The sequence below is a fragment of the Zonotrichia leucophrys genome, chromosome 10 (genome assembly GCF_028769735.1).
Source record: "Zonotrichia leucophrys gambelii isolate GWCS_2022_RI chromosome 10, RI_Zleu_2.0, whole genome shotgun sequence".
NCBI classification, from domain to species: domain Eukaryota; kingdom Metazoa; phylum Chordata; class Aves; order Passeriformes; family Passerellidae; genus Zonotrichia; species Zonotrichia leucophrys.
The window spans coordinates 3,557,471-3,572,686 of NC_088180.1; the positions used below are offsets into that span (position 1 = coordinate 3,557,471).

General features: G+C 60.5%; 2 protein-coding genes across 3 annotated transcripts; one reads left to right on the top strand and one right to left on the bottom strand.

Moving 5' to 3' along the window:
* The first annotated feature begins 805 nt into the window (after positions 1-805).
* On the top strand, positions 806-4,274 carry CPLX3 (complexin 3). The gene is made up of 4 exons (XM_064722151.1): positions 806-1,165; positions 2,023-2,227; positions 2,575-2,662; positions 3,892-4,274. Exons 2-4 carry the CDS (start codon positions 2,067-2,069, stop codon positions 4,114-4,116), a joined length of 474 nt encoding a protein of 157 aa, XP_064578221.1. The 5' UTR covers positions 806-1,165; positions 2,023-2,066; the 3' UTR covers positions 4,117-4,274.
* A 6,836-nt stretch (positions 4,275-11,110) lies between these two features.
* ULK3 (unc-51 like kinase 3) lies at positions 11,111-15,067 on the bottom strand. 2 transcript variants are annotated; one of them, XM_064721986.1, is made up of 16 exons: positions 14,890-15,067; positions 14,538-14,678; positions 14,240-14,360; positions 14,032-14,136; positions 13,810-13,953; positions 13,637-13,719; positions 13,400-13,555; positions 13,221-13,326; positions 13,066-13,106; positions 12,874-12,976; positions 12,705-12,769; positions 12,508-12,586; positions 12,384-12,424; positions 12,255-12,302; positions 12,126-12,180; positions 11,111-11,961 (listed from the first exon to the last, which is right to left on the bottom strand). In XM_064721986.1, the coding sequence occupies exons 1-16, from the start codon at positions 14,989-14,991 to the stop codon at positions 11,393-11,395; spliced, it is 1,959 nt and encodes a 652-aa protein (XP_064578056.1). In that variant the 5' UTR covers positions 14,992-15,067; the 3' UTR covers positions 11,111-11,392. The 2 variants fall into 2 exon arrangements, with proteins under 2 accessions (XP_064578056.1, XP_064578057.1); XM_064721987.1 differs by having other exon boundaries at positions 11,819-11,975.
* Between the last annotated feature and the right edge of the window lie 149 nt (positions 15,068-15,216).

The window sequence follows — 15,216 nt, forward strand, 5'->3', positions numbered from 1 at the left end:
ATGCCATTAATTGCTCACTCCCCAAGGCCTGGAATGAGGCTGCAGTCAAAGGGAAGAGCAGGAGTGGGAGTGGGGCTGGAGGGAGCCAGGGAATGATGCAACACAATCAATGCCTGCTCCGTCCTCCTCCTCGTTTAGGTGATCAATGAACGCCCTCGTGCCTGTGTTCTGGGGGCTGAGAGCAGCTTCAGTATTAATTAATATCATAAAATCACAGGATCACAGAATCCCAGAATGGCTGGAGCCAGAATGGACCATAAAGCTCCTCCAAGCTCCAAGCCCTGCCATGGGCACGGACACCTTTCACTACCCCAGGCTGCTCCAAGCCCTGTCCAGCCTGGCCTCAGACACTTCCAGAGATGGGAATACTTCCAGGGATATCATTAATAGGATAAAGGGGAGGGAACTTTTGGGCACCAGCCCTTGGATGGATGAGCAAACAGCAGTTGTGACTGGTGCTGGTACATATGGCTTGTTCCCAGTGTCTAGCCCGGCTTTCCCCCCTGTCAGCCCCCACGGATGGGGAACAGAGCGGGAGAAAGGGCGCTGGGGTGGGTCTGCTCCTCGCTGGGATGGAGCAGCCGGGAATCACGGAGGGAAGGGCGTTCGGGGGGCTCCCCGCAGCCCCCACCGTGCCTCCATCCACCGCGGTGTCCCCGGGGAGCTCCGGGGCTCCTGCTGCCTCCCGCGGGGGTGGCGGCACTCGCGGTGCCCGGGGCGGCTCGGGACGGCGGCGGCTCCGCCCGGCGGAGGGCGGCGGGGCCGGGGGAGGCGGCGGGGCCGGACGGGAGGCGGTGCCGCCGCCGCCGTGCGGGGACACACACACCGGAGCCGTGAGAGCCCCGGTGCTGCAGCGCCCGCTCCGCTCCGCTCCCGGCCGGGACCGCTCCGCCATGGGCGGCCGGACAGCGCGGCCCCGCTGACCCCGCACGCTCCGGCATCCCGGCATCCCGGTACTCCCTGCATCCTGGCACTTCGGCGCTCCAGCATCCCGGCAACTCCGCTCTGCCGACCCCGGAGCTCCGGACTCCGCCGTCCCAGGAACTCTACTCCGTTGAGCCCGGTTCCTCCATCTCCCGGCACTCCGGCATCCCGGGAACTCCGTGCTCCACCGTGCCGGGAACTCCGCTACGCTGACCGCTGGTCCCGGCTCCTCGGGAATCCGGTACTTTGTCACCTCGGGAATTCATCTCCGCTGACCCCATCTCCTTCATAACCCCGTGCCCCAGCTCCCCGGGAACCCATCTCCCCGTGCATGGCTCCTCCGCCTCCCGGTACCCGCCACCCCGGGCACTCCGCTCTCCGCCATCCCGGGAATTCATCCCCGCAGAGCCCCTCTCCCCCGTGACCCCGGGAATTCGGCTCTGCTGACCCCGGCTCCTCATCACTCGCTATTCCGCCTCCCGGGAAATTCAGCTCTGCTGATCCCGGCTCCTCAGGAATTCGGTTCTGTGTGAGCTTGGCTCGGCTGATCCCTCATCCTCCATAACCCCGCATCCCCTCTCCCCGCTCTCCGCTGACCGCTGCTCCTCCCCGGGATCTCATCTCCCCTGTCCCCACCTCCTCCTAACCCGGTGCCCCGCTCCCCTGGAGCCCAGCTCCGCTCATCCCGGCCCTTCCACCGCCCGGTGTCCCAGCTCCCCGGGCTCTCTGTACCCCAGCTGCCCCGGAGCTCATCCTGGCGTCCCAGCTCCCCGTCCTCCAGCTGCCCTGGAGCTCATCCCTGTGCCCCAACTCCCCGGGCTCTCAGTGTTCCAGCTGCTCATCCCGGTGTCCCAGCTCCCCGGGCTCCAGCTGCCCTGGAGCTCATCCCGGTGTCCCCAGCTGCTCCCTAACCCGGCGCTCGGGCTCTCCGGGAGCTCCCATCCACAGCATCCCGCTGAAATTCCCCATCCCGGCCCCCAAGCACCGACCATTTCTGGGCTCCCTGGCGCTCCAGCTCACCCTCAGCCCCGTTCCCCCCACATCCCCACGCCCACCCTGCCCGGAGCCCCCCGGTGACCGCGGCTGTCCCGGCTGCAGATCCGCGCTGCCCCCCGGCCCCCGGGCCCCCCGGAGGAGCGGCCATGGCGTTCATGGTGAAGAGCATGGTGGGGGGACAGCTGAAGAACCTCACGGGCGGCCTGGGCGGCGAGGAGAAGAGCGAGGGCGAGAAGTCTCCGGCCGAGGCGCAGGGCATGACCCGCGAGGAGTATGAGGAGTACCAGCGGCAGCTGGTGGAGGAGAAGTGAGTGCGGACGGCACCGGCACCGGCACCGGCAGGGGCTGAGCCCCGGGGTCCCTGCGGGAACGGGGTGCTCCCGTTGCGGTCCCACATCCCGTGCATGCGAGATGGGGGGAGCCGGCGCTGGGGACAGCAGGACGGTGAGGGGGCTTGATGAGCCCCCTAATCCCTTAATCCTCTTCCTCGCCCGGGAGATGGGATTGTTTTCTCCTTCCAGGCTGAGCTGGGGGGAGGAAATTGTGGGAAAACGGGACTTTTCAGAGAAAATGGGGGGTGCTGAGGTTGGGGGGAAGGGTGAACCCCGGGATGGGGGGCACGGGCTGTTGGTGATTGCCCCGTGTGCTCCGCAGGATGGAGAGAGATGCTCAGTTTGCCCAGCGCAAGGCGGAGAGAGCCACGGTCAGGTCCCACTTCCGAGACAAGTACAGGCTGCCCAAGGTACGGCTGCCCTGGAGCGGGGCCACGAGGGGAGCCCAGCTCCAGATGGAGCTCTGGAGGCAGGGGAAGGGACAAGGACTCCCTTGGCTGGCTGGGGTTTGAGCCTCAAAGCCCAAACACAAACAAATTCCCCTCAAAACCATCCTTCTTCCCAAACTTTGGACACTTTCCTTCCCCCTGAGCACCACAGCCCACCAGCCCGAGACATTGGGACTCCCAGCCTTGCTTGATCCCCCTCTCCCTGGCTTTTGAGCCCTAAATCCAGCTGGGTGAGGGAAAACCACCTTCACCCCGGACTCCCTGGGGCCGGGAGTGCAGCCAGGGTTGCACCTTCCTGGCTGGATTAGCCAGCTCAACTCCCCTCCCCGGATTATTTGGCGAACATCTCCCACCTAAACTCCGATTTTGGAATTTCCGCACGATGACCCATTCACTGAAAACAATTTAATCAAGGGATAATTCAGCCTTTCTTGGAATTGTCACAAGCTCCTCTCCCTCCAAACCCACCCCGTATTCAGGAAGAGTCGCTCAGTGGTGAATACCCCAAATTGGAGCTGGGCTAATATTAGTTCCGGAGGGTCAGCTAAGCCAAGTGAGATTGCTCTGATTGTTTGGTGTTGTTCAGGCAGCCTGGATTCACCCCCCTGCTTCCCACCCCCTTTTACAGCCAGGAAATAAACAGCTGGAGAATTTCTTTTACCCCCTGCCAAAAGCCAGAAAAGGCAGAAAAAGAAGAGATGGAGATTTATTTTATTCCCCAGGGGAAAGTGGGATTTGTTTGGATCTGTCCCCACCATCCTTTCACTGCCTTCTCGTGCTAGAGATGTCCCTTCTCATCTCTTGACAAGTTTCTTCTGCTCATTACTGATCCCGCTTGGCAGCCGGGCTGCCTCATCCCGCATCCCCGTGGCTCCGGGCTCGGAGCTGATCCCGAACGCCGCTGGGAGCAGGCGTTAAGCATAAGCCCAGCTTAATTAGGTGCCTAACTCCCTGCGGTGAGAGATAGAAACCAGTCTGCGCTGGTGCTGTGCGTGGGTTTCCATCTCGCCCCTCGCTGTGGGTGCCCAGGCTCTCCTCAGGCTCCATCAGCATCCCACCCTCACCCCCAGGGACCTTCCCACATGGTCCTGGAGGTGGGAACACAGCCCTCAAACCCTCCTGTGGTGCTTCCAGGAGCCCCCTTCCCGCTGTGCCATCCCCCCTCCTGACTCTCTCCCGGCCCCTTCCAGAACGAGACGGATGACAACCAGATCCAGCTGGTGGGAGGCGACGTGGAGCTGCCCAAGGAGCTGGCCAAGATGATCGAGCAGGACAACGAGGAGGAGGAGGAGAAGAACTCGGTGATCGGGCAGCTCAGTAACATCCAGAACCTGGACCTTGATTCCTTGAAGGACAAAGCCTCGGCCACGCTAGAGGACCTGAAGCAGTCGGCGGAGAAGTGCTCCGTGATGTGACGGGGCTGAGCAGGGAGGGGACGCAGCGCAGGCTCTGGCGGGGGCTGCTGCCTCAGCGGGGACCCCAGCCACGTTGTCACCCTTGCCGTGTGTCACCCGGCTCCCCCTGAGCCGCGTGGCCCCTCGAGCCCCCGACCCAGATGTCCCTGATGTGTGGCTTTCGTCCATTCTCGGTGAGTAGGCAGACAGCATGTGCCCACCCGGCCTCCGTGCCGCAGGTGTCTGCAGCCAGCGGAGTGGCAGCAGGACAGGACCTTGGGTGTGAGGACGGGTGGGATGACGACTGAGAGTGCAACCTTGGGAGTGACGACTTGAAGATGACCCTGCAGAGACCGGAGAGTGATGCCCAGAGGAGCCTTGGTGTGAACCGCAGTGTGACATTGGACTCCTCTGCTTGTCCCCTCTCCTCGTTTTGCCCCTAAATCCAGCTGGGTGAGGGGAAACCACCTTCACCCCGGACTAACCCTAACCCACACTGACCTTGCAGTGTGACAGTCCTTGGGGTGTGACTGACCCTGGGGCATGATTGACCTTTCAGTGTGACAAACCTTGCAGTGTCACTGACCTTGCAGTGTGATTGACCTTTCAGTGTGACAGACCTCGGGGTGTGACTGACCTTGCAGTGTGGCTGACCCTGCATTGTGGCTGACCCTGCAGTGTGACTGACCCTGCAGTGTGACTGACCTCAGGATGTGACTGACCTTGGAGTGTGTCTGACCTTGCAGTGTGACTGACCTCGGGGTGTGACTGACCCTCGGGGTGACTGCCCTGCGTTTGACTGACCTCGCGTGAGGACTGACCTCGGGTGTGAACTGACCCTGCAGTGTGACTGACCTCAGGGTGACTGCCTCGTGGTGTGACTGACCCTGCAGTGTGACTGACCTCAGAGTGTGACTGACCTCGGGGTGTGACTGACCTTGCAGTGGTGCCCCCACTGAGCTGCGGCTCTGCCTCCACTCAGCCTCCCAGGAACGAGCGGGAGGCTCGGATTTGCTTCACAAGGACGAGGCAGAGTGTGGAGCACCCCCCTCTCTGCATCCCCATCCCCCGAGAAACAGCATCCCATCCCTGCCAGGAACACCAGCCCCGTGCCCTTGAGGGCCCCTCTGGAGGAGCCGGCCGGGAAGGACCTGCCATCCGATCCCTGTGGGAAGGGGGGTGCTGAAGCCTGAATTGGCTGAGCTGAGCCCGCAGCAGCCCTTGCCCGGAGCAGTGCCGTCCCTCTCCTGGGGTGGGATCCTGTCCTTGCTCCTGCCAGGAGAAGAACAAAGCCATGAGGGAAAATCTCCCCATCCTCCCGCTCGTCGTGCTGTAGTCGTGCCGTGCTCGGTTGAGTGTTCCTCCCCTCCTGTGCTGTCCCCGTGCCATGGTACTGTTATAACCGGTGGAATAAATACCAGGAGATGTCTATGCATTTACTTTTCTCCCCCAGCTCTGCTTCCCTGGGCAAATTTTTCTGGTTTTGGGGAAAAAATATTCCTATTTTCCTGGCAGCAGAATCCCAAAGAAAGGTCCTCTCCTGGCTGCGCTCACATTTGGGACTAAGGAGATGCTACAAGCAGCTCATTGGCTGCAGTCATGTTTAAAGCAAACAAAATTCCCATTTTTCTGCAGGCTTTTTTGGCTATTTTAATACAAAACCTTCAGAACTCTGAGTCTCAGGGGCACTGCAGGATGCCCAGCACACTGCTCCAAGCAAGGACACTCTGCAGGGATGGGCCCCAGCTCGTGCAGGTGTGACCCAGCCCTGGTGGCATCCCGGCAGGCAGGGGGCTCCTGTGGTGAGGCTTCCTGGAAAAACTTGGCATGGGCTGGGAATTCATCGCTCCAAATCCCGTGGGAGCTGATGAGCTGCAGTTTGGTTTTGCGAGGAAGGATGGGTCACCCAGGAAAACACAGGAGAGGGTGCTGGGAAACTGATTTATCATCATCATTTCATTATTTTATTTTATTTTATTTTATTTTATTTTATTTTATTTTATTTTATTTTATTAATTTTATTTATTATTATTACTATTGGTGCTGGATCAACCCGTGCTGCACCAAGGGATTCCTTTCTGCCCCCAGCCCCCTGATAATCCTGTGCCAGGTCCAGGTCGTTCTGGGAAACTCCTGATGACCATTCCCAAGAGGACAGACAGACAGACAGACAGAGGCAGCTCAGGCGTGGACACACATCCTCCCAGCCCTCCAGCCCCGGGAGCAGGGGACTCCAGCAGCTCCAGGGATGTGTGCTCCCATCAGATCCCCAACCCAGCGCTGGGAGCAGCGAGAGGGGAGATTGGCAGGAGCAGCTTCAGCTCTGCGAGGAGATCATACCTGATGAGGATCAGCCCGAGCTGATCTAATCCCCACCAGGAAAGGGAGAGCAGGGAGCGGGCACGGCCCCAGCCCAGCCCTCGCTGCTCAAATCCCAGCGCCGAGGCTCAGCCCGAGGGAGAGAGCGGGATCCGAACCGGGGCGGGGACCACGGCGCTGGGATGGAGTGAGAGGTCAGGATGGAGGGAGGAGAGGCTGGGATAGAAGCAGGAGAGGCTGGGATGGAGGAAGGAGATGTTGGGATGGAGGGATGAGAGGTTGGGATGGAGGAACGAGAGGATGGGATGGAGGGAGGACGGGCTGGGATGGAGGGATGAGGCCGGGATGGGGGCAGCAGGGGCAGGATCCTCCTCCTGCCTTTTCCCTGCCCACCAAGGATGCATCAATGCCCATCCCACGGGAGAGCAGGATCCCAACCGGAGCAGGGAACCACGGAGCTGGGATGCAGGGAGGAGATGCTGGGATGGGGGAGGAGAAGCTGGGATGGGAACGAGAGGTCGGCACGGAGGAATGAGAGGTCGGGATGGGGGTGAGAGGTTGGGATGGAGGGATGAGAGGGCGGGATGGGGGTAAGAGGTCGGGATAGAGGAAGGAGGGGTTGGAATTGGGGGATGAGGCTGGGATGGAGGCATGAGGCCGGGATGGGGGCAGCAGGGGCAGGATCCTCCTCCTGCCTTTCCCCCGCCCACCAAGGATGCATCAATGCCCATCCCGCGGGAGAGCAGGATCCCAACCGGAGCAGAGAACCACGGAGCTGGGATGCAGGGAGGAGATGCTGGGATGGGGGGAGGAGAGGCTGGGATGGGAATGAGAGGTCGGGATGGAGGGAGGAGAGGATGGGATGGAGGGAGGAGTGGCTGGGATAGAAGCAGGAGAGGCCGGAATGGAGGAAGGAGATGCTGGGATGGGGGGAGGAGAGGCTGGGATGGGAATGATAGGTCGGGATGGAGGGATGAGAGGTCGGGATGGGGGTGAAAGGCTGGAATGGAGGGAGGAGAGGATGGGATGGAGGAAGGAGAGGCTGGGATGGGAGTGAGAGGTTGGGATGGAGGGATGAGAGGGCGGGATGGGGGTAAGAGGTCGGGATAGAGGAAGGAGGGGCTGGAATTGGGGGATGAGGCTGGGATGGAGGGATGATGCCGGGATGGGGGCAGCAGGGGCAGACTCCCCCTCCTGCCTTTTCCCTGCCCACCAAGGATGCATCAATGCCCATCCCACGGGAGAGCAGGATCCCAGCCGGAGCCGGGGATGCAGCCCCGCGGTTCATCCCCCCCAGAACCAGCCCGGATCCGCTCCCGCACCTTTCCCTGCCCTGCCCCCCGTGCCCGACCCCTGGGCTGCGCTCGGCGCCCTCCCGGCCCACGTGAGCCGCGCAAAGGCCGCGTGAAGCTCAGCGCGTTTATTTTAGGAGGCTCCATGACCCCCAGGCATGCGAACAGCCAGGCAGCCCCCGCTGCCCCCGCCCCGCTCCCGAGACGTGTTAAGCCTCAGCAGAGCGTTCCCGGCAGAGCCGAGCGGCGGCAGCGCCGGGGATGCTGCTGTGCCCGCTGTCCCTGCTGCCCCTGCTGTCCTTGCTGCCATCGTTGTCCCTGCTGCCACCGCTGGGTCACTGCCTGCACTGGGGAGGAGAGGCTGGCATGGAGGGATGAGTCTGGAATTGGGGGATGAGAGGCTGGGATGGAGGGATGAGAATTCAGGATGGAGGGAAGAGAGGCTGGGAAGTAAGGATGAGGCTGGGATGGAGAGAGGAGAGGTCAGCATGGAGGGAGGAGAATTTGGGATGGGGACGAGAGGTTGGGACGGAGGGACAAGAGGTCGGGATGGAGGAATGGGGCTGGGATGGAGGGATGAGTCTGGGATTGGGGGATGAGAAGCTGGGATGGAGGGAGGAGAGGCTGGGATGGAGGGATTAGAGGTTGAGATGAGGGTGAGAGGTTGGGATGGAGGGATAAGAGGTTGGGATGGAGGGATGAGGCTGGGATGGAGGGAGGAGAAGCTGGGATGGGGGGATGAGTCTAGGATGCAGGGAGGAAAGACTGGAATGGAGGAAAGAGAGGTTGGGATGGAGGGATTAGAGGTTGGGATGGAGGGATGAGAGGTCAGGACGGAGATGAGAGGATGGGATAGGGTGAGAGGTTGGGATGGAGGGATGAGGTCAGAACGGGGCAGAAGGGGCAGGCAGCCCCTCCTGCTTTTTCCCTGCCCACCAAGGAATCCATCCCAGTTTCCAGCAGTTCCTGCTGCTGTATCCCAAGCATCCCTGCAGCCTCCACGCCATTCGACTGCTCCGGGCATCAACACACAGACTGAAAATCTTAAAGCAAAGAATAAGTGTGGATTAAAGCTGAAAATGTTGGTTTTCTCTCTCTCTTTTATAGGTCTTATGTCATTCCCTCATCTATAGGGCTGGGATTGGGATAGGTTTGTCCAAGCAAGCCCTTGCTTGTTGCTGGAAGATGCTGGCAGTAACAAATTTTGTCAATAAAATAAAATAACCTTTCTTGATCAAATCACATAAATTTTATTGACAAAACTCCTGCCCTCCTGCACCAGCCCATTGCTCAGCTGGCTGCAGGATCTTCCTCCTTCCCAGTGGTGAGTGTGGGATGAGTGAGTGGTTTCCCCAATGGATAAAGCATTAAATGAGCAATTGTTAAAGTGCTGAAACAAATGAGCTGCCACGGAAGGCTGGGGAATCTCCCTTCTCCTTTTTGCAGGCAATTAAACTTCCCTGAGAGTGGCTGTGGGAAGGGATGGCCCATCCATGCACCCACTGCTGGTCCAACAGCCAGGATTAATCCAGATTACAGAGCCCTGGGGAAGCCCGAGGCTGGCTCCAATTGACCCAGCTGTCCCCAGCCCATCGTGTGCCTGACCTCGTGTCACCCCACGCGCTGGCACCGCCAGGGTGACAACACAGCTGCCACCTCCCACCTCTCTGGGTGACAATCCAGTCCCAGAGCCACCCTGTGAGGGCTGGGTGGTGGCATGGATGGGACTGGAGGGGAGCAGCTCCTCCCTGAGCAGCAGAGTGACAGAGGCCATGCTGCCAGGCTGTGCCATCTCGCTTTGTGCCACCTTCATGTGGGAAATCCAGGACTCTTGGGCAACTAATCAATATATGATTTTTTATATCTATATATAAAAATATAAGTAGAATCCATTTAATGTTTATATCATGTATTTATTTTATACATTTTAAAATGTATAAAAAACTCTACTGCACACGCTGATCACACATTTCTCATTGGTGTCTTTGCTTGTCCACGTGCTCTGCATGCACTTCTCAGAATACGTGATTGGTTGCAGTCCAGGTGGCTCACAGCTCTCTGTTACATCTTTCTTGTACTCTTGGAATTCAGTTTCTTTTCTTCTTGCTTATTTTAGCACAGTTTATGTCTGAGTAACATTGATGAATTCTAGAGAGCCCTGAGAAAATCCTGGTAAGAGCAGCGAAACAACCGGCGCACCTTTTGTCACAGACATCTTTTCATGAAAACTCCTTTCCTTAGGATTTTTCTTCCTGAGAAGCTGAGAGGCCTCAGAACAAAATGCAAACAATGATTATCTGCTGCTGTGGAATGCAACAGGTGGATCTGTGATTGGTTCATGTTAGTTTGTAATTAATGCCCAATCACAGTCAGATGGCTCGGCCTCTGTCCGAGACAGAAGCTTTGTTATCATTCTTTCCTTGCTATTCTTCTGATGAAATCCTTTCTTCTATTCTTTTAGTATAGTTTTAATGTAATATGTATATCATAAAATAATAAATCAAGCCTTCTGAAACATGGAGTCAGCTCCTCATCTCTTCCCTCATCCAAGAACCCGCGTGAACACCATCACACACTGCTCAGACACATCGCTCACCTTCCCTCGGCGACATCTGGGCAGCCAAAAACCCCGGTGCAGGCGACACTGACACCCACCCCGGCTCCCTCAGCCCCAGGGGAGCCCCCAGAGGCTCAGGCTGTCCCCAAGGGCTGGGGCTGGGCTGGGGCAGGGCCGTGCTGGCGGCCGAGCGTGAAGGCAGATGCGATTATCCGCACCGGCTGCCGCAGCCGCCACGGGCCGGGGGAGGACACGGGCTGGGAAAGCACTTCAAAGCCGCAGGGTATAATCTCTGCTCTGAATAATGGTGATAATAAGAGTAAAAAGAGATAAAAAAGAGTAAAAAAAGATACAGAAGCGCCTCGTCGCATCTGCCCGGGAAGCTCCGCGCTGGTTTGAGCACGGAGCAGCCGGCTCCGTGTCTTGGGAAGAGGTCACGGCTCAGAATAGCTGTGGGACACCCCAAAAATCCCCCTGTTGCTCGCCTCAGCCCTTCTGCCTTCCTTCACGGCCCTTCCTCACCCGCCACAAAAATCTATCGGAGAAAACAGGATTTTACGTAATGGGTCGTGTCGTTCTGCTCCGTGTTTTCCACACACACACACACAAAAAATAAAAAGATGGGAAGTGAAAACAAGGTCAAACCTTGCTTTGGCTGCCTCGTGTCCCTGGGGAGCACAGGAAGGGAGAGCACTGCTGGAGCAGGGGAGGGGACACCCCAGCTCTGCTCCTGGGGGAACAGGGACCAGGGTCCCCTGCCCACCCCGATGGCTCCAGGACCCCAGGCTGCCTCTGGGTCCTGGGGACCCCTCTTAGGCTTAAACCACAAACTTGAGCGCAGAGGAGGTGGAGAAATCAAAATTAAAATTTATTAAAGACAATAAATTACATTCCCTTGAGATACAGTAGATTTTTGAGACAAGTACCTTGTTTTGCAGGCCAGGTAACATCAGCACCCCGTTAACAACGACTCCTGGGAGCATGATTTGGATGCTGGGGGTGCCAGGGCCCTGAGGAGCGGAGCAGGGCAGGCAGGATGCTGAGGGTGCCTCCCTGAAGGTGCCTGACTCAATGGGTCCCCGCTGAGCACTGCTCACGGTCATGACACTGATGGTGCAGCCAGCACCTGTCAGGCTCCAGGTTTAGGAAGGAAAAGCCTCATTCCCAGTGCTCCAGCAGTGAGAGGCAGGCAGGGATGCCCGGGCTGGGCCAGTGCAGTGGCTGCTGGATGGAGGCTGGACGAGCAGCAGTGGATGCAGAGGTAGATGCTGGGCGAGGAAGGCACAGCGGAGCATCCCTGCCCACCCTCAGCTCCCGGCCGGATTTGTGGGCTCCCCCAGAATTTGGGAGGGGGAAGAACCACCCAGCTGAAAAAGCAGGGGGGATGTCCTGCCAGAGCCCAGTGCCAGGATAAAAATACCCTTCCCGTGGAGCCAGCGGAGGGAATTAGAGTGGAATAACCCGCCCGCTGTGCCAGGGGAGGCTGCGGCAGCAGACGGCCGAGACAGGGCTGGCAGGGAAATGAGCCAGCGCCTGCGAGAGGGGCAGATGGCCCTGCTGACCCCCCTGGGGCCGGCAGCCCGAGGGTGACCCCCCAGGTGCCACCCCTGGGGGCGTGGGGGACGGAAACCAAAGCCTTCCCTTGGTGTGTCCTGGCAGGGCAGCGAGCAGCGTCCTGTGGGGCAGCTCCGGGGGTCACTGCAAGGTACAGGCTGTGCCAGGGCACAGGGGGCACTCACCGGGCTGTCCCCACCGCTGCCACCCCTGGGAGGGCTCCCGGGGCACAGGGCCCGTGCTGGGTGGGGTTGGGATCAGCCTCGGGCTGGGGAATATTCCCCAATCCCGTGGCAAAGGGCACTCACCGCTCCGGACGGACTCTGCCAGCGCCTCCTTGCCCATGGATTGTGCCTCCCGCATCTGCCAGGGGACAGGGGCATTTTCCAGCCTCCATCCTCCCCCAGCACTCTCCAGAGCCCCCCCAGACATCCTACCTTGATCTGATCCTTCAGGTACTCGGCTCGGGCCATCAGGGTCTGGATCTGGTGGGGAGAGAGAGGGGACACGGTCCCTGAGGGCCAGGCCAGCGGGGACAGCAGTGTCCCAGGGCTGGCACTACTCACCTCAGCGTGGAGCAGCTCCCGCCGCCGCCCCGCCGGCTCCGCTGCAGGGGAAACGTGCCAGGGCATGAGGGATGGGAGCAGGACCCATCCCTGCCCTAAAAGCCCGGCCTCAGCCCCAACTCACCGGCCAGGAGCAGCAGCAGCTCCCCCAGGCTCTGCTGGTACAGCTCCAGGGCGTCACTGTCATCCCTGCCCTCCTCCTCCTGCAAGAGGCACCGTGGGCTCGCTGGGGTTGGTGGGGTCCAGCAGCCCCCTCCCCACCAGGTCTGCACCTTCCCCTTCCCTCGAGGGGTGAGGGGACCCCCCAGGGCCACCCCTCACCTTGGCAATGGCAGCTGAGGCCACTTCCAGCGCCGCGCACAGCCGGGGTTTGTCCTTGGCCATCTCTGCAAGGGGACACAGGGATTGCCCAAAACCTTCACCCTTCAGCCCAAAACCCCCCCACAGCCCCTCTGCCAGCCCTGACACCAGGGCAAAAATCACTCACTACCTTTAAGGAGCTCTCTGGCCGGGTTTCCTTTCTCCAGGAGGTTCTTGTTGCTGGAGGTGACCAACACCTTCAGCTCCTCTGCTCGGGAGATGTACTGCCTCACCTGTGCACATTTTGGGGGTGAAGAGACCCCCGATTTGGGGTGCAGAGGATGGGGGTGCTGCCCTCACCCCCCCAGGGGTTTTGGCTCACCTTGGCCCGGATGGCTTCTTTGCGCCGCACGTCGCTCTCATCTAAGGGGGAGAACAACCAAACACAGGGGTGGGTGGGCTAAAAATTGGCATCCCTCGGGGTCTGCCCCCCCAGAAATACACCCACACCCCACAAAACCCCCGGGGGGGACTCACAGTGCAGTGCTGGCACGAAATACTCCAGGGCTTTGCGGTAGAGGGAGAAGGCGGCAGCGGCGTCTCCCTCCTGATCCTTCCTCACCGCCTCCACCACCAGGTCGGTCTGGGGGACACAGGGGGGGTCTCAGGGCTTGGAACGCCCCCATTGGCAGGCAGCAGCCCCCAGCCCCGCTCACCGCCTTGCCCAGGCTCTCGGGGCCGGGCACGTGCTCCATGTCCACGAAGGGGTGGGCAAAGAAGCTCTCGAAGGAGATGCGCTTGCGAGGGTCCCTCTCCAGCAGCTGCCCCAAGAGATCCCGGCATTCCAGAGAGAGCTGGGGCCGGCTGGGAAGCTGGGGAGGGAAGGGGCTGAGCCCACTGAGGGCTGTGAGACTCCCCCCAGCTCCATCCCATCCCATCCCACCCCATGCTACCTCCACAGCCCGGTCACTGCGGATTTTCTCTTCCAGCTCGGCGAATGAGCGGGAAGCGAAGGGTGGCTTCCCAAAAAGTGCTTCTGTGGGGGGAAAAGGAGAGGTGGGGGCAGATGGAGAGGGGGAACCAGCCCTGAGTAGAGCCCCCCCGAGGCAATAAGAGCCAAACCCACCATAAAGGATGACTCCCACGGACCAGAGGTCCACGCGGGCGTCGTAGTGCTGCCGACACACCATTTCAGGGGCCATGTAGAGCGGGGAGCCCCGCAGCACGTGCTTCTCGTCCCATGGGGACATGTACTGGGCAAAGCCGAAATCTGCCGGGCACAGAGCTCATGAGGGCACAGGGAGAAGGGATTTGGCCCCTGCCAGCCCCTGCCAGGGGATGCCCTGACCTGCCAGCTTCAGCTGGGGGTTCTCCGGGGCGCTCAGCAGGATGTTCTGCGGCTTCAGGTCCAGGTGGGAGATGTTGTGGTCGTGGAGGAACTTGAGGGCACAGGCTGGGCGGGTGGATGGGCACGTGAGAGCACAGCCCTGCACCCCAAAATCCTGGGGGAGGGTCCCCAGCAGAGGCAGGGTGGGAGGCAGGCAGGGTGTCCTCACCGAGCTGCTGCAGGAAGACACGTGCCACCTTCTCGGGGAGCATCCGGCGCGTGCGGATGAAGCGGGACAGGTCCCCCCCGGCACAGAACTCCATGATCAGGTAGATGTGGTCACTGTCCCACTGCGAGGCAATGAGACCCTGCCGTGCCACCCCAGCCAGTCCCACCCACACAGCTTCACCTGGACCAGTTTGCCCAGTTGCTGGCACCAAACCCCACGGACACACCCGTGGGAAGTGGGGATGGATCCAAGACAGAGCAGCTCCAGCTCAGAGCCCCCCGGGAAGCCCCCAGCCCACCTGGAAGTCCTTGAGCTCCACAATGTTGGGATGGCGGATGGTCTTGAGGATCTCGATCTCTGTCAGCAGGTTCTCCACCGATGCCCGGTTCAGGCTCCTCTTGTTGACGCACTTGATGGCCACCACCTCACGCGTGTCCCTCTGTCAGGAGGGGACAACGCTGGACCCCCACCCAAACAGCCACCGCGGGTGGAGAGGGGAGGGAAGGAACCCCTGCAAGGGGGCGGCAGGTGCCAGGCAAGGGCTATGGGGATGGTACCCCATGTGGAGGGCTGGAAAATGGGGCTCCCACGCGAGTGGGGGGGCAGATTCCGGAGCAAAAAGGCGACCCCCGCGGCAGGCTCGGCCCTACCTTCCTGTAGGCCTTGTAGACGGTGGCGTAGGTGCCGGAGCCGAGGGGCTCGGTGAGGATGAACTCGTCGAGGCGCGGCGGGGCCCAGGCGGGCCCGGCCATGGCCCCTCCGGTGCCCCGGTCCCGGCACTCGGGGCCCGGGAGCCGCTTCCGCCTTCCCGGCGCGCCACGGCGCAGGCCACGCCCACATCGAACACTAACCACGCCCCCAACAGTCATGACCACGCCCACACATTTTCATTTCCACCGCAAGCCACGCCCCGGCTCCACCCTGTCCGTATTGTCCACGCCCCCAATCCGTCAATCACAACAGGCCACGCCCCCCGT